Source organism: Xenopus tropicalis, chromosome 2, assembly GCF_000004195.4.
Source record: "Xenopus tropicalis strain Nigerian chromosome 2, UCB_Xtro_10.0, whole genome shotgun sequence".
Classification (NCBI taxonomy): Eukaryota; Metazoa; Chordata; class Amphibia; order Anura; family Pipidae; genus Xenopus; species Xenopus tropicalis.
This window is the reverse complement of record NC_030678.2, coordinates 180421402-180444111: the sequence shown is the minus strand read 5'-3', so window position 1 is coordinate 180444111 and position 22710 is coordinate 180421402. Positions and strand designations below refer to the sequence as shown.

Below are 22710 nucleotides of genomic sequence, written 5' to 3'. Positions count from 1 at the left end.
CAGTCTCTCCCTATCTCCCATCAGCCTCAGCGGCAGTCTCTCCCCCTATCATCTCCCATCAGCCTCAGCGGCAGTCTCTCCCTATCTCCCATCAGCCTCAGCGGCAGTCTCTCCCCCTATCATCTCCCATCAGCCTCAGCGGCAGTCTCTCCCCCTATCATCTCCCATCAGCCTCAGCGGCAGTCTCTCCCCCTATCATCTCCCATCAGCCTCAGCGGCAGTCTCTCTCCCTATCATCTCCCATCAGCCTCAGCGGCAGTCTCTCTCCCTATCATCTCCCATCAGCCTCAGCGGCAGTCTCTCCCTATCATCTCCCATCAGCCTCAGCGGCAGTCTCTCCCTATCATCTCCCATCAGCCTCAGCGGCAGTCTCTCCCTATCATCTCCCATCAGCCTCAGCGGCAGTCTCTCCCTATCATCTCCCATCAGCCTCAGCGGCAGTCTCTCTCCCTATCATCTCCCATCAGCCTCAGCGGCAGTCTCTCCCTATCTCCCATCAGCCTCAGCAGCAGTCTCTCTCCCTATCATCTCCCATCAGCCTCAGCGGCAGTCTCTCTCCCTATCATCTCCCATCAGCCTCAGCGGCAGTCTCTCCCTATCTCCCTATCTCCCATCAGCCTCAGCGGCAGTCTCTCCCTATCTCCCATCAGCCTCAGCGGCAGTCTCTCCCTATCATCTCCCATCAGCCTCAGCGGCAGTCTCTCCCTATCTCCCATCAGCCTCAGCGGCAGTCTCTCCCTATCTCCCATCAGCCTCAGCGGCAGTCTCTCCCTATCATCTCCCATCAGCCTCAGCGGCAGTCTCTCCCTATCTCCCATCAGCCTCAGCGGCAGTCTCTCCCTATCTCCCATCAGCCTCAGCGGCACTACAGGAATCAGACTCTCCCTCACCTGGATGAAACTCTGCAGCTTGTTCTTGGCCAGATGAATCCTCCAATCAGCGCTCAGCATCTCCCCCAGGGGGCGCAGTCTCAGGGGTAAGTAATGAGCCCTGTGCCGCCGTCCCTCCATGCCAAGGGGGCTGCCCCCAGAGCGGACTCTGCCCTTCCTTACCAGCGGGGGCGCCGGTCTCACTGTCAGTTCCTCAGGTCGGAGGGGATGGGGGGCCCACCCTGGGGGAAGAGAAAGCCATAGGGTTCAGTGGCCGAGGCTCCGGGCAGAGTGTGGGTGAGACTGGTCAGACTGGTGTTGAACTGTAACACTCAGGTATGGGCGGCATTGGCCCATCACAGTTACATACCCATCAGGCTCACTGTTACCGGCTTGTGGTGAGAGCGCCCAATCAGGTGCAGCCTTACAATCAGGCATTGCACTTACAGGCACCCCCAGAAATCCCAAACCCCAAAGTCCTGGATCCGAAAAGGGAGAAACTGTGGCCAGGGGCCTTCTCCCCTCATGTACCAGTGCTGGCTGGCAGGGTGCCCTCCCCTGGTGCCTCTCACCTATCTCCCCTGGTGCCTCTCACCTGTCTCCCCTGGTGCCTCTCACCTATCTCCCCTGGCGCCTCTCACCTATCTCCCCTGGCACCTCTCACCTATCTCCCCTGGCGCCTCTCACCTATCTCCCCTGGCGCCTCTCACCTATCTCCCCTGGCGCCTCTCACCTATCTCCCCTGGCACCTCTCACCTATCTCCCCTGGTGCCTCTCACCTGTCTCCCCTGGCACCTCTCACCTATCTCCCCTGGTGCCTCTCACCTGTCTCCCCTGGCGCCTCTCACCTATCTCCCCTGGTGCCTCTCACCTGTCTCCCCTGGTGCCTCTCACCTGTCTCCCCTGGCGCCTCTCACCTATCTCCCCTGGCGCCTCTCACCTATCTCCCCTGGTGCCTCTCACCTATCTCCCCTGGCGCCTCTCACCTATCTCCCCTGGCGCCTCTCACCTATCTCCCCTGGCGCCTCTCACCTGTCTCCCCTGGCGCCTCTCACCTATCTCCCCTGGCGCCTCTCACCTGTCTCCCCTGGCGCCTCTCACCTGTCTCCCCTGGCGCCTCTCACCTGTCTCCCCTGGCGCCTCTCACCTGTCTCCCTGGCGCCTCTCACCTGTCTCCCCTGGCGCCTCTCACCTGTCTCCCCTGGCGCCTCTCACCTGTCTCCCCTGGCGCCTCTCACCTGTCTCCCCTGGCGCCTCTCACCTGTCTCCCCTGGCGCCTCTCACCTGTCTCCCCTGGCGCCTCTCACCTGTCTCCCCTGGCGCCTCTCACCTGTCTCCCCTGGCGCCTCTCACCTGTCTCCCCTGGCGCCTCTCACCTGTCTCCCCTGGCGCCTCTCACCTGTCTCCCCTGGCGCCTCTCACCTATCTCCCCTGGTGCCTCTCACCTGTCTCCCCTGGCGCCTCTCACCTATCTCCCCTGGTGCCTCTCACCTGTCTCCCCTGGCGCCTCTCACCTATCTCCCCTGGTGCCTCTCACCTGTCTCCCCTGGTGCCTCTCACCTGTCTCCCCTGGCGCCTCTCACCTATCTCCCCTGGTGCCTCTCACCTGTCTCCCCTGGCGCCTCTCACCTATCTCCCCTGGCGCCTCTCACCTATCTCCCCTGGTGCCTCTCACCTGTCTCCCCTGGCACCTCTCACCTGGCGCCTCTCACCTATCTCCCCTGGTGCCTCTCACCTATCTCCCCTGGCGCCTCTCACCTGTCTCCCCTGGCGCCTCTCACCTATCTCCCCTGGCGCCTCTCACCTGTCTCCCCTGGCGCCTCTCACCTGTCTCCCCTGGCGCCTCTCACCTGTCTCCCCTGGCGCCTCTCACCTGTCTCCCCTGGCGCCTCTCACCTGTCTCCCCTGGCGCCTCTCACCTGTCTCCCCTGGCGCCTCTCACCTGTCTCCCCTGGCGCCTCTCACCTATCTCCCCTGGCGCCTCTCACCTGTCTCCCCTGGCGCCTCTCACCTGTCTCCCCTGGCGCCTCTCACCTGGTGCCTCTCACCTGTCTCCCCTGGCGCCTCTCACCTGTCTCCCCTGGCGCCTCTCACCTGGTGCCTCTCACCTGTCTCCCCTGGCGCCTCTCACCTGTCTCCCCTGGCACCTCTCACCTGGTGCCTCTCACCTGTCTCCCCTGGCACCTCTCACCTGTCTCCCCTGGCGCCTCTCACCTGTCTCCCCTGGCGCCTCTCACCTGTCTCCCCTGGCGCCTCTCACCTGGTGCCTCTCACCTGTCTCCCCTGGCGCCTCTCACCTGTCTCCCCTGGCGCCTCTCACCTGTCTCCCCTGGCGCCTCTCACCTGGTGCCTCTCACCTGTCTCCCCTGGTGCCTCTCACCTGTCTCCCCTGGCGCCTCTCACCTGGTGCCTCTCACCTGTCTCCCCTGGCGCCTCTCACCTGTCTCCCCTGGTGCCTCTCACCTGTCTCCCCTGGCGCCTCTCACCTGTCTCCCCTGGCGCCTCTCACCTATCTCCCCTGGTGCCTCTCACCTGTCTCCCCTGGCGCCTCTCACCTGTCTCCCCTGGCGCCTCTCACCTGTCTCCCCTGGCGCCTCTCACCTGTCTCCCCTGGCGCCTCTCACTTATCTCCCCTGGTGCCTCTCACCTGTCTCCCCTGGCGCCTCTCACCTGTCTCCCCTGGCGCCTCTCACCTATCTCCCCTGGCGCCTCTCACCTGTCTCCCCTGGTGCCTCTCACCTGTCTCCCCTGGCGCCTCTCACCTATCTCCCCTGGCGCCTCTCACCTGTCTCCCCTGGTGCCTCTCACCTGTCTCCCCTGGCGCCTCTCACCTGGTGCCTCTCACCTGTCTCCCCTAGGGTGCCTCTCACCTATCTCCCCTGGCGCCTCTCACCTGGTGCCTCTCACCTGTCTCCCCTAGGGTGCCTCTCACCTGGTGCCTCTCACCTGTCTCCCCTAGGGTGCCTCTCACCTATCTCCCCTGGCGCCTCTCACCTGTCTCCCCTGGCGCTTCTCACCTATCTCCCCTGGCGCCTCTCACCTGGTGCCTCTCACCTGTCTCCCCTGGCGCCTCTCACCTGGCGCCTCTCACCTGTCTCCCCTGGCGCCTCTCACCTATCTCCCCTGGCGCCTCTCACCTGGTGCCTCTCACCTGTCTCCCCTGGCGCCTCTCACCTATCTCCCCTGGCGCCTCTCACCTGTCTCCCCTGGCGCCTCTCACCTGGTGCCTCTCACCTGTCTCCCCTGGTGCCTCTCACCTGTCTCCCCTGGTGCCTCTCACCTGTCTCCCCTGGCGCCTCTCACCTGTCTCCCCTGGTGCCTCTCACCTGTCTCCCCTGGTGCCTCTCACCTGTCTCCCCTGGTGCCTCTCACCTGTCTCCCCTGGCGCCTCTCACCTGTCTCCCCTGGCGCCTCTCACCTGTCTCCCCTGGCGCCTCTCACCTGTCTCCCCTGGTGCCTCTCACCTGTCTCCCCTGGTGCCTCTCACCTGTCTCCCCTGGTGCCTCTCACCTGTCTCCCCTGGTGCCTCTCACCTGTCTCCCCTGGTGCCTCTCACCTGTCTCCCCTGGTGCCTCTCACCTGTCTCCCCTGGCGCCTCTCACCTGTCTCCCCTGGCGCCTCTCACCTGGTGCCTCTCACCTATCTCCCCTGGCGCCTCTCACCTATCTCCCCTGGTGCCTCTCACCTGTCTCCCCTGGTGCCTCTCACCTGTCTCCCCTGGCGCCTCTCACCTGTCTCCCCTGGCGCCTCTCACCTGGTGCCTCTCACCTGTCTCCCCTGGTGCCTCTCACCTGTCTCACCTGGTGCCTCTCACCTGTCTCCCCTGGCGCCTCTCACCTGTCTCACCTAGCGCCTCTCACATGTCTCCCCTGGCGCCTCTCACCTGGCGCCTCTGACCTGGTGCCTCTCACCTGTCTCACCTGGCGCCTCTCACATGTCTCCCCTGGCGCCTCTCACCTGGCGCCTCTGACCTGGTGCCTCTCACCTGTCTCACCTGTCTCACCTGGCACCTCTCACCTGTCTCACCTGGCGCCTCTCACCTGTCTCACCTGGCGCCTCTCACATGTCTCCCCTGGCGCCTCTCACCTGGCGCCTCTGACCTGGTGCCTCTCACCTGTCTCACCTGTCTCACCTGGCACCTCTCACCTGTCTCACCTGGCGCCTCTCACCTGGCGCCTCTGACCTGGTGCCTCTCACCTGTCTCACCTGTCTCACCTGGCACCTCTCACCTGTCTCACCTGGCGCCTCTGACCTGGTGCCTCTCACCTGTCTCACCTGGCATCTCTCACCTGGTCTGTCTCACCTGGCACCAGTGGGGGCACTAGTACAGGCACGGGTTGGGAATGGGGTCTCAGAGTGGGGGTGCCAGTACAGGCATGGGTTGGGAATGGGGTCTCAGAGTGGGGGTGCCAGTACAGGCACGGGTTGGGAATGGGGTCTCAGAGTGGGGGTGCCAGTACAGGCACGGGTTGGGAATGGGGTCTCAGAGTGGGGGTGCCAGTACAGGCACGGGTTGGGAATGGGGTCTCAGAGTGGGGGCGCCAGTACAGGCATGGGTTGGGAATGGGGTCTCAGAGTGGGGGTGCAAGTACAGGCACGGGTTGGGAATGGGGTCTCAGAGTGGGGGTGCAAGTACAGGCATGGGTTGGGAATGGGGTCTCAGAGTGGGGGTGCAAGTACAGGCACGGGTTGGGAATGGGGTCTCAGAGTGGGGGTGCCAGTACAGGCACGGGTTGGGAATGGGGTCTCAGAGTGGGGGTGCCAGTACAGGCACGGGTTGGGAATGGGGTCTCAGAGTGGGGGTGCCAGTACAGGCACGGGTTGGGAATGGGGTCTCAGAGTGGGGGTGCCAGTACAGGCACGGGTTGGGAATGGGGTCTCAGAGTGGGGGCGCCAGTACAGGCACGGGTTGGGAATGGGGTCTCAGAGTGGGGGTGCCAGTACAGGCACGGGTTGGGAATGGGGTCTCAGAGTGGGGGTGCCAGTACAGGCACGGGTTGGGAATGGGGTCTCAGAGTGGGGGCGCCAGTACAGGCACGGGTTGGGAATGGGGTCTCAGAGTGGGGGTGCCAGTACAGGCATGGGTTGGGAATGGGGTCTCAGAAAGGGGGTGCCAGTACAGGCATGGGTTGGGAATGGGGTCTCAGAGTGGGGGTGCCAGTACAGGCATGGGTTGGGAATGGGGTCTCAGAGTGGGGGCGCTAGTACAGGCATGGGTTGGGAATGGGGTCTCAGAGTGGGGGTGCCAGTACAGGCATGGGTTGGGAATGGGGTCTCAGAGTGGGGGCGCTAGTACAGGCACAGGTTGGGAATGGGGTCTCAGAGTGGGGGTGCAAGTACAGGCACGGGTTGGGAATGGGGTCTCAGAGTGGGGGTGCAAGTACAGGCACGGGTTGGGAATGGGGTCTCAGAGTGGGGGTGCAAGTACAGGCATGGGTTGGGAATGGGGTCTCAGAGTGGGGGTGCAAGTACAGGCACGGGTTGGGAATGGGGTCTCAGAGTGGGGGTGCCAGTACAGGCACGGGTTGGGAATGGGGTCTCAGAGTGGGGGTGCCAGTACAGGCATGGGTTGGGAATGGGGTCTCAGAGTGGGGGTGCAAGTACAGGCACGGGTTGGGAATGGGGTCTCAGAGTGGGGGTGCTAGTACAGGCACGGGTTGGGAATGGGGTCTCAGAGTGGGGGTGCCAGTACAGGCATGGGTTGGGAATGGGGTCTCAGAGTGGGGGTGCCAGTACAGGCATGGGTTGGGAATGGGGTCTCAGAGTGGGGGTGCAAGTACAGGCACGGGTTGGGAATGGGGTCTCAGAGTGGCCTCCAGGACTAACCTACTCCAGCCACCCCCCACAGGTAAGCTACCCCAGCCACCCCTCCAGGACTAACCTACCCCAGCCACCCCCAAGAATAACCTACCCCCCAGCAGTATGCCCCCCCCAGCAGACTAAGTCCCCCCAGCAGTATGCCCCCCCCCCCCCAGCAGACTATGTCCCCCCAGCAGACTATGGCCCCCCAGCAGTATGTCCCCCCCATGCAGGCCATGCCCCCCCCCCCTTTCCCATGTTGTCCTGTTATGGCTCCTCCAGTTAATACAGGGAAAAAAATACCAAAAAGGTTTATGGTGTTTTCCATTGTGTCTTTGCTCTCTAGCACCACCTAGAGGCAGGATTTAACACTCACACCCCCTACCTACCCGTCTGCTTCTCTTTCACTTTCTTCTCCAGTCCTTGCACAGCATTATGGGTAACCTACAGTGAGAGGGGAAATATCAGTTACGGGGGTCTCTATAGGCTGATACAGGGGGTCTGTATGGGCTGATAGGGGATACAGGGGGTCTGTATGGGCTGATAGGGGATACAGGGGGTCTGTATGGGCTGATAGGGGATACAGGGGTCTGTATGGGCTGATAGGGGATACAGGGGTCTGTATGGGCTGATAGGGGATACAGGGGTCTGTATGGGCTGATAGGGGATACAGGGGGTCTGTATGGGCTGATAGGGGATACAGGGGTCTGTATGGGCTGATAGGGGATACAGGGGGTCTGTATGGGCTGATAGGGGATACAGGGGTCTGTATGGGCTGATAGGGGATACAGGGGTCTGTATGGGCTGATAGGGGATACAGGGGTCTGTATGGGCTGATAGGGGATACAGGGGTCTGTATGGGCTGATAGGGGATACAGGGGTCTGTATGGGCTGATAGGGGATACAGGGGGTCTGTATGGGCTGATAGGGGATACAGGGGGTCTGTATGGGCTGATAGGGGATACAGGGGGTCTGTATGGGCTGATAGGGGATACAGGGGTCTGTATGGGCTGATAGGGGATACAGGGGGTCTGTATGGGCTGATAGGGGATACAGGGGTCTGTACGGGCTGATAGGGGATACAGGGGTCTGTATGGGCTGATAGGGGATACAGGGGGTCTTTATGGGCTAATAGGGGATACAGGGGTCTGTATGGGCTGATAGGGGATACAGGGGTCTGTATGGGCTGATAGGGGATATAGGGGGTCTGTATGGGCTGATAGGGGATACAGGGGTCTGTATGGGCTGATAGGGGATATAGGGGGTCTGTATGGGCTGATAGGGGATACAGGGGTCTGTATGGGCTGATAGGGGATATAGGGGGTCTGTATGGGCTGATAGGGGATACAGGGGTCTGTATGGGCTGATAGGGGATATAGGGGTCTGTATGGGCTGATAGGGGATACAGGGGTCTGTATGGGCTGATAGGGGATACAGGGGTCTGTATGGGCTGATAGGGGATACAGGGGTCTGTTTGGGCTGATAGGAGATACAGGGGGTCTGTATGGGCTGATAGGGGATACAGGGGTCTGTATGGGCTGATAGGGGATACAGGGGTCTGTATGGGCTGATAGGGGATACAGGGGGTCTGTATGGGCTGATAGGGGATACAGGGGTCTGTATGGGCTGATAGGGGATACAGGGGTCTGTATGGGCTGATAGGGGATACAGGGGTCTGTATGGGCTGATAGGGGATACAGGGGTCTGTATGGGCTGATAGGGGATACAGGGGTCTGTATGGGCTGATAGGGGATACAGGGGGTCTGTATGGACTGATAGGGGATACAGGGGGTCTGTATGGGCTGATAGGGGATACAGGGGTCTGTATGGGCTGATAGGAGATACAGGGGGTCTGTATGGGCTGATAGGGGATACAGGGGGTCTGTATGGGCTGATAGGGGATACAGGGGTCTGTATGGGCTGATAGGGGATACAGGGGTCTGTATGGGCTGATAGGGGATACAGGGGTCTGTATGGGCTGATAGGGGATACAGGGGTCTGTACGGGCTGATAGGGGATACAGGGGGTCTGTATGGGCTGATAGGGGATACAGGGGGTCTGTATGGGCTGATAGGGGATACAGGGGGTCTGTATGGGCTGATAGGGGATACAGGGGTCTGTATGGGCTGATAGGGGATACAGGGGGTCTGTATGGGCTGATAGGGGATACAGGGGTCTGTATGGGCTGATAGGGGATACAGGGGTCTGTATGGGCTGATAGGGGATACAGGGGGTCTGTATGGGCTGATAGGGGATACAGGGGGTCTGTATGGGCTGATAGGGGATACAGGGGTCTGTATGGGCTGATAGGGGATACAGGGGTCTGTATGGGCTGATAGGGGATACAGGGGTCTGTATGGGCTGATAGGGGATACAGGGGTCTGTATGGGCTGATAGGGGATACAGGGGTCTGTATGGGCTGATAGGGGATACAGGGGGTCTGTATGGGCTGATAGGGGATACAGGGGTCTGTATGGGCTGATAGGGGATACAGGGGTCTGTATGGGCTGATAGGGGATACAGGGGGTCTCTGTGGGCTGATAGGGGATACAGGGGTCTGTATGGGCTGATAGGGGATACAGGGGGTCTCTGTGGGCTGATAGGGGATACAGGGGTCTGTATGGGCTGATAGGGGATACAGGGGTCTGTATGGGCTGATAGGGGATACAGGGGGTCTGTATGGGCTGATAGGGGATACAGGGGTCTGTATGGGCTGATAGGGGATACAGGGGTCTGTATGGGCTGATAGGGGATACAGGGGTCTGTATGGGCTGATAGGGGATACAGGGGGTCTGTATGGGCTGATAGGGGATACAGGGGTCTGTATGGGCTGATAGGGGATACAGGGGTCTGTATGGGCTGATAGGGGATACAGGGGGTCTCTGTGGGCTGATAGGGGATACAGGGGGTCTGTATGGGCTGATAGGGGATACAGGGGGTCTCTGTGGGCTGATAGGGGATACAGGGGGTCTGTATGGGCTGATAGGGGATACAGGGGTCTGTATGGGCTGATAGGGGATACAGGGGGTCTGTATGGGCTGATAGGGGATACAGGGGTCTGTATGGGCTGATAGGGGATACAGGGGTCTGTATGGGCTGATAGGGGATACAGGGGGTCTGTATGGGCTGATAGGGGATACAGGGGGTCTGTATGGGCTGATAGGGGATACAGGGGTCTGTATGGGCTGATAGGGGATACAGGGGGTCTGTATGGGCTGATAGGGGATACAGGGGTCTGTATGGGCTGATAGGGGATACAGGGGTCTGTATGGGCTGATAGGGGATACAGGGGTCTGTATGGGCTGATAGGGGATACAGGGGTCTGTATGGGCTGATAGGGGATACAGGGGTCTCTGTGGGCTGATAGGGGATACAGGGGTCTGTATGGGCTGATAGGAGATACAGGGGGTCTCTGTGGGCTTTACAAGGAGCTGTATGGGTTGGTCAAAGGAACGCACCTCATTTACTGCCTTCAAGATTGAATCCAGGGCTTGAGGGAAGAGAAGTGTCAGCTCTGAGGCCGAGGGGCAGAGAATTAGCTCACATTCAGAACTAAATGCCATGATAGCACATAGAAAGGGGCTGAGGCTTCCGACCTGTGAACGGAGACACAAAATTATCACTGAATTGTGTTACACTGCATGTGGTTTTATTGTTACGTCTCCTACATCCCCTTTACTTTTATTTACCCAAATAACTGTAATGCCCTTTGATTCTATACTCACATATGTACAACACAATCACACTAACAGGACACACACATATGTACAACACAATCACACTAACAGGGCACACACACATATGTACAACACAATCACACTAACAGGACACACACATATGTACAACACAATCACACTAACAGGGCACACACACATATGTACAACACAATCACACTAACAGGGCACACACACATATGTACAACACAATCACACTAACAGGGCACACACACATATGTACAACACAATCACACTAACAGGGCACACACACATATGTACAACACAATCACACTAACAGGGCACACACACATATGTACAACACAATCACACTAACAGGGCACACACATATGTACAACACAATCACACTAACAGGGCACACACACATATGTACAACACAATCACACTAACAGGGCACACACACATATGTACAACACAATCACACTAACAGGACACAAACAGAAAAGAGGAAAGACAAAAGCTCCTACCTGGACGGCATCAGATACAAAAGAGCAGAAATCCCTCTGAATAAAGGAAAGTAGATTCTCACAGATCATGTGAGTCACAAGGGCGGCAAAATTCCCCAATTTATTCCTCCAGGACTCCGCCTGCTTCACACTCCCTATTATGGTGCCCCTCCCACTGCGCTGAGCCTGGGCCATCATCTCGCAGTCTCTCCTCAGGGTCTCCATCATGAGATACGTGTCGTTCCTCACCTTCAATCAATAACAACCAAAGCCACTGAAGAAATGAATGGAAAGAACCAAAAGGGATGAAATAACAGAAAAAAGAGGAAAGTGGTGGATGAGAATAAACTGACAGACTGAATAGGAACAGACTGGAGGCAACAAAACAGAAGAAAATGACAGATTAAAAAGGACAAAGTGAAATGAATGGAATTTAAAGAACAAAAGACATTAAAAGAGAGAAGGAATGCTGGGAAAAGGGACAGGAATGGTTGGAAAATAGAAATGGAAGGAAAGAGAAGGAATGGGTGGAAGAAAGAAATGGAAGGAAAGAGAAGGAATGGGTGGAAAGAAGAAATGGAAGGAAAGAGAAGGAATGGGTGGGAAAAAAGAAATGGAAGGAAAGAGAAGGAATGGGTGGAAAAAAGAAATGGAAGGAAAGAGAAGGAATGGCTGGGAAAAAAGAAATGGAAGGAAAGAGAAGGAATGGGGGGAAAAAAGAAATGGAAGGAAAGAGAAGGAAAGAGAAGGAATGGGTGGGAAAAAAGAAATGGAAGGAAAGAGAAGGAATGGGTGGAAAGAAGAAATGGAAGGAAAGTGAAGGAATGGGTGGAAAAAAGAAATGGAAGGAAAGAGAAGAAATGGGTGGAAAAAACAAATGGAAGGAAAGAGAAGGAATGGGTGGAAAAAAGAAATAGAAGGAAAGAGAAGGAATGGGTGGAAAAAAGAAATGGAAGGAAAGAGAAGGAATGGGTGGGAAAAAAGAAATGGAAGGAAAGATAAGGAATGGGTGGAAAAAAGAAATGGAAGGAAAGAGAAGGAATGGGTGGGAAAAAAGAAATGGAAGGAAAGAGAAGGAATGGGTGGAAAAAAGAAATGGAAGGAAAGAGAAGGAATGGGTGGAAAGAAGAAATGGAAGGAAAGAGAAGGAATGGGTGGGAAAAAAGAAATGGAAGGAAAGAGAAGGAATGGGTGGAAAGAAGAAATGGAAGGAAAGTGAAGGAATGGGTGGAAAAAAGAAATGGAAGGAAAGAGAAGAAATGGGTGGAAAAACAAATGGAAGGAAAGAGAAGGAATGGGTGGAAAAAAAGAAATGGAAGGAAAGAGAAGGAATGGGTGGGAAAAAAGAAATGGAAGGAAAGAGAAGGAATGGGTGGAAAAAAGAAATGGAAGGAAAGAGAAGGAATGGGTGGGAAAAAAGAAATGGAAGGAAAGAGAAGGAATGGGTGGAAAAAAGAAATGGAAGGAAAGAGAAGGAATGGGTGGAAAAAAGAAATGGAAGGAAAGAGAAGGAATGGGTGGAAAGAAGAAATGGAAGGAAAGTGAAGGAATGGGTGGAAAAAGAATGGAAGGAAAGAGAAGGAATGGGTGGAAAAAAGAAATAGAAGGAATGGGTGGAAAAAAAGAAATAGAAGGAACGGGAATGGGTGGAAAAAAGAAATGGAAGGAAAGTGAAGGAATGGGTGGAAAAAAGAAATAGAAGGAAAGAGAAGGAATGGGTGGAAAAAAAGAAATAGAAGGAAAGAGAAGGAATGGGTGGAAAAAAGAAATGGAAGGAAAGAGAAGGAATGGGTGGAAAAAAAGAAATAGAAGGAAAGAAAAGGAATGGGTGGAAAAAAGAAATGGAAGGAAAGAGAAGGAATGGGTGGAAAAAAAGAAATAGAAGGAACGGGAATGGGTGGAAAAAAGAAATGGAAGGAAAGTGAAGGAATGGGTGGAAAAAAGAAATGGAAGGAAAGAGAAGGAATGGGTGGAAAAAAGAAATGGAAGGAAAGAGAAGGAATGGGTGGAAAGAAGAAATGGAAGGAAAGAGAAGGAATGGGTGGAAAAAAGAAATGGAAGGAAAGAGAAGGAATGGGTGGAAAAAAGAAATGGAAGGAAAGAGAAGGAATGGGTGGAAAAAAAGAAATGGAAGGAAAGAGAAGGAATGGGTGGAAAAAAGAAATGGAAGGAAAGAGAAGGAATGGCTGGGAAAAAAGAAATGGAAGGAAAGAGAAGGAATGGGTGGAAAAAAGAAATGGAAGGAAAGAGAAGGAATGGCTGGGAAAAAAGAAATGGAAGGAAAGAGAAGGAATGGGTGGAAAAAAGAAATGGAAGGAAAGAGAAGGAATGGGTGGGAAAAAAGAAATGGAAGGAAAGAGAAGGAATGGGTGGAAAGAAGAAATGGAAGGAAAGTGAAGGAATGGGTGGAAAAAAGAAATGGAAGGAAAGAGAAGAAATGGGTGGAAAAAACAAATGGAAGGAAAGAGAAGGAATGGGTGGAAAAAAGAAATAGAAGGAAAGAGAAGGAATGGGTGGAAAAAAGAAATGGAAGGAAAGAGAAGGAATGGGTGGGAAAAAAGAAATGGAAGGAAAGATAAGGAATGGGTGGAAAAAAGAAATGGAAGGAAAGAGAAGGAATGGGTGGGAAAAAAGAAATGGAAGGAAAGAGAAGGAATGGGTGGAAAAAAGAAATGGAAGGAAAGAGAAGGAATGGGTGGAAAGAAGAAATGGAAGGAAAGAGAAGGAATGGGTGGGAAAAAAGAAATGGAAGGAAAGAGAAGGAATGGGTGGAAAGAAGAAATGGAAGGAAAGTGAAGGAATGGGTGGAAAAAAGAAATGGAAGGAAAGAGAAGAAATGGGTGGAAAAACAAATGGAAGGAAAGAGAAGGAATGGGTGGAAAAAAGAAATGGAAGGAAAGAGAAGGAATGGGTGGGAAAAAAGAAATGGAAGGAAAGAGAAGGAATGGGTGGAAAAAAGAAATGGAAGGAAAGAGAAGGAATGGGTGGGAAAAAGAAATGGAAGGAAAGAGAAGGAATGGGTGGGAAAAAAGAAATGGAAGGAAAGAGAAGGAATGGGTGGAAAAAAGAAATGGAAGGAAAGAGAAGGAATGGGTGGGAAAAAAGAAATGGAAGGAAAGAGAAGGAATGGGTGGAAAAAAGAAATGGAAGGAAAGAGAAGGAATGGGTGGGAAAAAAGAAATGGAATGAAAGAGAAGGAATGGGTGGAAAGAAGAAATGGAAGGAAAGTGAAGGAATGGGTGGAAAAAAGAAATGGAAGGAAAGAGAAGAAATGGGTGGAAAAACAAATGGAAGGAAAGAGAAGGAATGGGTGGAAAAAAGAAATAGAAGGAAAGAGAAGGAATGGGTGGAAAAAAGAAATGGAAGGAAGAGAAGGAATGGGTGGGAAAAAAGAAATGGAAGGAAAGAGAAGGAATGGGTGGAAAAAAGAAATGGAAGGAAAGAGAAGGAATGGGTGGAAAAAAGAAATGGAAGGAAAGAGAAGGAATGGGTGGAAAGAAGAAATGGAAGGAAAGAGAAGGAATGGGTGGGAAAAAAGAAATGGAAGGAAAGAGAAGGAATGGGTGGAAAAAGAAATGGAAGGAAAGAGAAGGAATGGCTGGGAAAAAAGAAATGGAAGGAAAGAGAAGGAATGGGGGGAAAAAAGAAATGGAAGGAAAGAGAAGGAAAGAGAAGGAATGGGTGGGAAAAAAGAAATGGAAGGAAAGAGAAGGAATGGGTGGAAAGAAGAAATGGAAGGAAAGTGAAGGAATGGGTGGAAAAAAGAAATGGAAGGAAAGAGAAGAAATGGGTGGAAAAAACAAATGGAAGGAAAGAGAAGGAATGGGTGGAAAAAAGAAATAGAAGGAAAGAGAAGGAATGGGTGGAAAAAAGAAATGGAAGGAAAGAGAAGGAATGGGTGGGAAAAAAGAAATGGAAGGAAAGATAAGGAATGGGTGGAAAAAAGAAATGGAAGGAAAGAGAAGGAATGGGTGGGAAAAAAGAAATGGAAGGAAAGAGAAGGAATGGGTGGAAAAAAGAAATGGAAGGAAAGAGAAGGAATGGGTGGAAAGAAGAAATGGAAGGAAAGAGAAGGAATGGGTGGGAAAAAAGAAATGGAAGGAAAGAGAAGGAATGGGTGGAAAGAAGAAATGGAAGGAAAGTGAAGGAATGGGTGGAAAAAAGAAATGGAAGGAAAGAGAAGAAATGGGTGGAAAAAACAAATGGAAGGAAAGAGAAGGAATGGGTGGAAAAAAGAAATGGAAGGAAAGAGAAGGAATGGGTGGGAAAAAAAGAAATGGAAGGAAAGAGAAGGAATGGGTGGAAAAAAGAAATGGAAGGAAAGAGAAGGAATGGGTGGGAAAAAAGAAAATGGAAGGAAAGAGAAGGAATGGGTGGAAAAAAGAAATGGAAGGAAAGAGAAGGAATGGGTGGAAAAAAGAAATGGAAGGAAAGAGAAGGAATGGGTGGAAAGAAGAAATGGAAGGAAAGTGAAGGAATGGGTGGAAAAAAGAAATGGAAGGAAAGAGAAGGAATGGGTGGAAAAAAGAAATAGAAGGAATGGGTGGAAAAAAAGAAATAGAAGGAACGGGAATGGGTGGAAAAAAGAAATGGAAGGAAAGTGAAGGAATGGGTGGAAAAAAGAAATAGAAGGAAAGAGAAGGAATGGGTGGAAAAAAAGAAATAGAAGGAAAGAGAAGGAATGGGTGGAAAAAAGAAATGGAAGGAAAGAGAAGGAATGGGTGGAAAAAAGAAATAGAAGGAAAGAAAAGGAATGGGTGGAAAAAGAAATGGAAGGAAAGAGAAGGAATGGGTGGAAAAAAAGAAATAGAAGGAACGGGAATGGGTGGAAAAAAGAAATGGAAGGAAAGTGAAGGAATGGGTGGAAAAAGAAATGGAAGGAAAGAGAAGGAATGGGTGGAAAAAAGAAATGGAAGAAAAGAGAAGGAATGGGTGGAAAAAAGAAATGGAAGGAAAGAGAAGGAATGGGTGGAAAAAAGAAATGGAAGGAAAGAGAAGGAATGGGTGGAAAAAAGAAATGGAAGGAAAGAGAAGGAATGGGTGGAAAAAAGAAATGGAAGGAAAGAGAAGGAATGGGTGGAAAAAAGAAATGGAAGGAAAGAGAAGGAATGGCTGGGAAAAAAGAAATGGAAGGAAAGAGAAGGAATGGGTGGAAAAAGAAATGGAAGGAAAGAGAAGGAATGGCTGGGAAAAAAGAAATGGAAGGAAAGAGAAGGAATGGGTGGAAAAAAGAAATGGAAGGAAAGAGAAGGAATGGGTGGGAAAAAAGAAATGGAAGGAAAGAGAAGGAATGGGTGGAAAGAAGAAATGGAAGGAAAGTGAAGGAATGGGTGGAAAAAAGAAATGGAAGGAAAGAGAAGAAATGGGTGGAAAAAACAAATGGAAGGAAAGAGAAGGAATGGGTGGAAAAAAGAAATAGAAGGAAAGAGAAGGAATGGGTGGAAAAAAGAAATGGAAGGAAAGAGAAGGAATGGGTGGGAAAAAAGAAATGGAAGGAAAGATAAGGAATGGGTGGAAAAAAGAAATGGAAGGAAAGAGAAGGAATGGGTGGGAAAAAAGAAATGGAAGGAAAGAGAAGGAATGGGTGGAAAAAAGAAATGGAAGGAAAGAGAAGGAATGGGTGGAAAGAAGAAATGGAAGGAAAGAGAAGGAATGGGTGGGAAAAAAGAAATGGAAGGAAAGAGAAGGAATGGGTGGAAAGAAGAAATGGAAGGAAAGTGAAGGAATGGGTGGAAAAAAGAAATGGAAGGAAAGAGAAGAAATGGGTGGAAAAAACAAATGGAAGGAAAGAGAAGGAATGGGTGGAAAAAAGAAATGGAAGGAAAGAGAAGGAATGGGTGGGAAAAAAGAAATGGAAGGAAAGAGAAGGAATGGGTGGAAAAAAGAAATGGAAGGAAAGAGAAGGAATGGGTGGGAAAAAGAAATGGAAGGAAAGAGAAGGAATGGGTGGGAAAAAAGAAATGGAAGGAAAGAGAAGGAATGGGTGGAAAAAAGAAATGGAAGGAAAGAGAAGGAATGGGTGGGAAAAAAGAAATGGAAGGAAAGAGAAGGAATGGGTGGAAAAAAGAAATGGAAGGAAAGAGAAGGAATGGGTGGGAAAAAAGAAATGGAATGAAAGAGAAGGAATGGGTGGAAAGAAGAAATGGAAGGAAAGTGAAGGAATGGGTGGAAAAAAGAAATGGAAGGAAAGAGAAGAAATGGGTGGAAAAAACAAATGGAAGGAAAGAGAAGGAATGGGTGGAAAAAAGAAATAGAAGGAAAGAGAAGGAATGGGTGGAAAAAAGAAATGGAAGGAAAGAGAAGGAATGGGTGGGAAAAAAGAAATGGAAGGAAAGAGAAGGAATGGGTGGAAAAAAGAAATGGAAGGAAAGAGAAGGAATGGGTGGAAAAAAGAAATGGAAGGAAAGAGAAGGAATGGGTGGAAAGAAGAAATGGAAGGAAAGTGAAGGAATGGGTGGAAAAAAGAAATGGAAGGAAAGAGAAGGAATGGGTGGAAAAAAGAAATAGAAGGAATGGGTGGAAAAAAAGAAATAGAAGGAACGGGAATGGGTGGAAAAAAGAAATGGAAGGAAAGTGAAGGAATGGGTGGAAAAAAGAAATAGAAGGAAAGAGAAGGAATGGGTGGAAAAAAGAAATAGAAGGAAAGAGAAGGAATGGGTGGAAAAAAAGAAATAGAAGGAAAGAGAAGGAATGGGTGGAAAAAAGAAATGGAAGGAAAGAGAAGGAATGGGTGGAAAAAAAGAAATAGAAGGAAGAAAGGAATGGGTGGAAAAAAGAAATGGAAGGAAAGAGAAGGAATGGGTGGAAAAAAAGAAATAGAAGGAACGGGAATGGGTGGAAAAAAGAAATGGAAGGAAAGTGAAGGAATGGGTGGAAAAAAGAAATGGAAGGAAAGAGAAGGAATGGGTGGAAAAAAGAAATGGAAGAAAAGAGAAGGAATGGGTGGAAAAAAGAAATGGAAGGAAAGAGAAGGAATGGGTGGAAAAAAGAAATGGAAGGAAAGAGAAGGAATGGGTGGAAAAAAGAAATGGAAGGAAAGAGAAGGAATGGGTGGAAAAAAAGAAATGGAAGGAAAGAGAAGGAATGGGTGGAAAAAAAGAAATAGAAGGAAAGAGAAGGAATGGGTGGAAAAAAGAAATGGAAGGAAAGAGAAGGAATGGGTGGAAAAAAAGAAATGGAAGGAAAGAGAAGGAATGGGTGGAAAAAAGAAATGGAAGGAAAGAGAAGGAATGGGTGGAAAAAAAGAAATAGAAGGAAAGAGAAGGAATGGGTGGAAAAAAGAAATGGAAGGAAAGAGAAGGAATGGGTGGAAAAAAGAAATGGAAGGAAAGAGAAGGAATGGGTGGAAAAAAAGAAATAGAAGGAAAGAGAAGGAATGGGTGGAAAAAAGAAATGGAAGGAAAGAGAAGGAATGGGTGGAAAAAAAGAAATAGAAGGAAAGAGAAGGAATGGGTGGCAAAAAGGAATGGACAGAGAGGGAATGGATTGTGAGAGAAGGAAAGGGTAGAAATAAACAGGACGGAGTAAGACAAAGGAAAGAGGGAATTAATGGAACAGCAGGAAAGAGCCTTGTAGAGTGTAAGCTCTTTGGGGCAGGGCTCTCTTCCCCTCCTGTATCGGTTACTGATTGCTGTATATGTTACTCCTTGTAGAGTGTAAGCTCTTTTGGGCAGGGCTCCCTTCCCCTCCTGTATCGGTTACTGATTGCTTTATATGTTACTCCTTGTAGAGTGTAAGCTCTTTTGGGCAGGGCTCCCTTCCCCTCCTGTATCGGTTACTGATTGTTTTATATGTTACTCCTTGTAGAGTGTAAGCTCTTTTGGGCAGGGCTCCCTTCCCCTCCTGTATCGGTTACTGATTGTTTTATATGTTACTCCTTGTAGAGTGTAAGCTCTTTTGGGCAGGGCTCCCTTCCCCTCTTGTATCGGTTACTGATTGCTTTATATGTTACTCCTTGTAGAGTGTAAGCTCTTTTGGGCAGGGCTCCCTTCCCCTCCTGTATTGGTTACTGATTGCTTTATATGTTACTCCTTGTAGAGTGTAAGCTCTTTTGGGCAGGGCTCCCTTCCCCTCCTGTATTGGTTACTGATTGCTTTATATGTTACTCCTTGTAGAGTGTAAGCTCTTTGGGGCAGGGCTCCCTTCCCTTCCTGTATCGGTTACTGATTGCTTTATATGTTACTCCTTGTAGAGTGTAAGCTCTTTTGGGCAGGTCTCTCTTCCCCTCCTGTATCGGTTACTGGTTGCTTTATATGTTACTCCTTGTAGAGTGTAAGCTCTTTTGGGCAGGGCTCCCTTCCCCTCCTGTATCAGTTACTGATTGCTGTATATGTTACTCCTTGTAGAGTGTAAGCTCTTTGGGCAGGGTTCCCTTCCCCTCTTGTATCAGTTACTGATTGCTGTATATGTTACTCCTTGTAGAGTGTAAGCTCTTTGGGCAGGGTTCCCTTCCCCTCTTGTATCAGTTACTGATTGCTGTATATGTTACTCCTTGTAGAGTGTAAGCTCTTTGGGCAGGGTTCCCTTCCCCTCCTGTATCGGTTACTGATTGCTTTATATGTTACTCCTTGTAGAGTGTAAGCTCTTTTGGCCAGGGCTCCCTTCCCCTCCTGTATCAGTTACTGATTGCTTTATATGTTACTCCTTGTAGAGTGTAAGCTCTTTTGGGCAGGGCTCCCTTCCCCTCCTGTATCAGTTACTGATTGCTGTATATGTTACTCCTTGTAGAGTGTAAGCTCTTTGGGGCAGGGCTCCCTTCCTCTCCTGTATCGGTTACTGATTGCTTTATATGTTACTCCTTGTAGAGTGTAAGCTCTTTGGGGCAGGGCTCCCTTCCTCTCCTGTATCGGTTACTGATTGCTTTATATGTTACTCCTTGTAGAGTGTAAGCTCTTTGGGGCAGGGTTCCCTTCCCCTCCTGTATCGGTTACTGATTGCTTTATATGTTACTCCTTGTAGAGTGTAAGCTCTTTTGGGCAGGGCTCCCTTCCTCTCCTGTATCGGTTACTGATTGCTTTATATGTTACTCCTTGTAGAGTGTAAGCTCTTTGGGGCAGGGTTCCCTTCCCTCCTGTATCGGTTACTGATTGCTTTATATGTTACTCCTTGTAGAGTGTAAGCTCTTTTGGGCAGGGCTCCCTTCCCCTCCTGTATCGGTTACTGATTGCTTTATATGTTACTCCTTGTAGAGTGTAAGCTCTTTGAGGCAGGGCTCCCTTCCCCTCCTGTATCGGTTACTGATTGCTTTATATGTTACTCCTTGTAGAGTGTAAGCTCTTTGAGGCAGGGCTCCCTTCCCCTCCTGTATCGGTTACTGATTGCTGTATATGTTACTCCTTGTAGAGTGTAAGCTCTTTTGGGCAGGGCTCCCTTCCCCTCCTGTATCGGTTACTGATTGCTGTATATGTTACTCTGTATGCCCAATGTATGTAACCCACTTATTGTACAGCGCTGCGGGGTATGTTGGCGCTTTATAAATAAATGTTAATAATAATAATAAAGAGCTGAGTGGTTCATGGATCTGCCTTTCAGAGCTCATTCCTCACTGTATTGGAGAGAGAAGTGAAAGCCCCATGTAGGGGGAAGCTCTGTTTGTAGAACTGCTACAAAAAACATGAGCCATGGGCAAAACGAATGATCTGAACCCCCCGGAAATAATCACCAGCAAATATCCCCCCCACCTCCTGCACAGGGCAGGGGTAAGTTCATGTAAGTATCACTAGATACATCTGTAGACTCGGCAGTGGACAGAGTGCAATTTTTAGGTGCAAATCCCCATGTTTTGCCCACAAGGCAGTACCTTTTCCCAGAATTCCAACGACTGCAGCCCGTACGTTCGTAAGTCACTAATTGGGTTCATAATCACTTTCTCTAATCAATGCCGACACTGATTAGCAGTACTGCCCTTTCCCACACGTTGCTCCACCCCACACCCATAGGCGCCATCTTACCAGTTCCAGGATTTGGGTCACCAGAGTCAGGAAGTTGTAGAACTGCCTCTTTGCCCCTGTAGTAGCCTCAGAGAGCGCCCCCTGCATCTCAGTGTAAGAATAACAACGGGAATTTATGGGGGGCAGCCAGGGCACCTGGGACAGTTCTTGTAGCAGCCTGTGGCACAAAAAGGGACACAATCACTAGAACGGGGGGGTGACCCATGAACTACACAAGGGGGGGTTAGTGGCCCAGGACTATAAAGCAGACCCCAGGTACATACAGAGTAAAGACACCACCTGCCTGACTGTACCTGGATATATGCAGTAGGGAGGTTCCGAAGTGGGGTACGGTGCATAGGAGCCGTTCCTTTAATCTAGTCTTCATCCTGAGGAACCCCATTCTTTTTACGTTTCCCCTCCACCTGAGTAGAATGCATGGAAATGAGTTAGGAGAGAAGGCAAAGAGGGAGTTTAGAAATAACACACAAATGATCTCCTCCACCACCTTAATAAGCCTATTTGCCCTTCTGAAACTTTTATAGTATGATTCTGTCTTTTGTATGTATTATTGGGAAAAAACAAAATCAGACCGGGCTTTGCACCCCCAGCCTGACACTGAGCCTACTGATTAGTCAACTGGAAGTTATTATTCTCAGGTCCTAGGGTTAGGGATTGATATGGTTCCCTAGGGTTAGGGTTAGGGATTGATATGGTTCCCTAGGGTTAGGGTTAGGGATTGATATGGTTCCCTAGGGTTAGGGTTAGGGATTGATATGGTTCCCTAGGGTTAGGGTTAGGGATTGATATGGTTCCCTAGGGTTAGGGTTAGGGATTGATATGGTTCCCTAGGGTTAGGGATTGATATGGTTCCCTAGGGTTAGGGATTGATATGGTTCCCTAGGTTAGGTTAGGGATTGATATGGTTCCCTAGGGTTAGGGATTGATATGGTTCCCTAGGGTTAGGGTTAGGGATTGATATGGTTCCCTAGGGTTAGGGTTAGGATTGATATGGTTCCCTAAGGTTAGGGATTGATATGGTTCCTAGGGTTAGGGATTGATATGGTTCCCTACGGTTAGGGTTAGGGATTGATATGGTTCCCTAGGGTTAGGGTTAGGGACTGATATGGTTCCCTAGGGTTAGGGTTAGGGATTGATATGGTTCCCTAGGGTTAGGGATTGATATGGTTCCCTAGGGTTAGGGATTGATATGGTTCCCTAGGGTTAGGATTGATATGGTTCCCTAGGGTTAGGGATTGATATGGTTCCCTAGGGTTAGGGTTAGGGATTGATATGGTTCCCTAGGGTTAGGGATTGATATGGTTCCCTAGGGTTAGGGACTGATATGGTTTCCCTAGGGTTAGGGATTGATATGGTTCCCTAGGGTTAGGGACTGATATGGTCCCTAGGGTTAGGGTTAGGGATTGATATGGTTCCCTAGGGTTAGCGGTAAGGGATTCATATGGTTCCCTAGGTTAGGGATTGATATGGTTCCCTAGGGTTAGGGTTAGGGATTGATATGGTTCCTAGGGTTAGGGTTAGGGATTGATATGGTTCCCTAGGGTTAGGGATTGATTATGGTTCCCTAGGGTTAGGGACTGATATGGTCCCTAGGGTTAGGGTTAGGGATTGATATGGTTCCCTAGGGTTAGGGTTAGGGATTGATATGGTTCCCTAGGGTTAGGATTGAATATGGTTCCCTAGGGTTAGGGATTGATATGGTTCCCTAGGGTTAGGGATTGATATGGTTCCCTAGGGTTAGGGTTAGGGACTGATATGGTCCTAGGGTTATGGAATTGATATGGTTCCCTAGGGTTAGGGATTGATATGGTTCCCTAGGGTTAGGGATTTGATATGGTTCCCTAGGGTTAGGGTTAGGGATTGATATGGTTCCCTAGGGTTAGGGTAAGGGATTCATATGGTTCCCTAGGGT

The 22710-nt window shown here is 50.5% G+C and overlaps 1 protein-coding gene across 1 annotated transcript in view; it reads right to left on the bottom strand.

Moving 5' to 3' along the window:
• dnhd1 (dynein heavy chain domain 1) overlaps positions 1-21201 on the bottom strand; it is a 105271-nt gene extending 84070 nt beyond the window's left edge. Inside the window, exons 1-6 of the mRNA XM_031897460.1 lie at positions 21092-21201; positions 20799-20955; positions 10870-11097; positions 10127-10264; positions 7058-7112; positions 891-1111 (exon numbers count right to left, since the gene is read on the bottom strand). Of these exons, the coding sequence (XP_031753320.1) occupies positions 891-1111; positions 7058-7112; positions 10127-10264; positions 10870-11097; positions 20799-20955; positions 21092-21180 (888 nt within the window). The 5' untranslated portion in view covers positions 21181-21201. The remainder of the gene's footprint in view (positions 1-890; positions 1112-7057; positions 7113-10126; positions 10265-10869; positions 11098-20798; positions 20956-21091) is intronic.
• Between the last annotated feature and the right edge of the window lie 1509 nt (positions 21202-22710).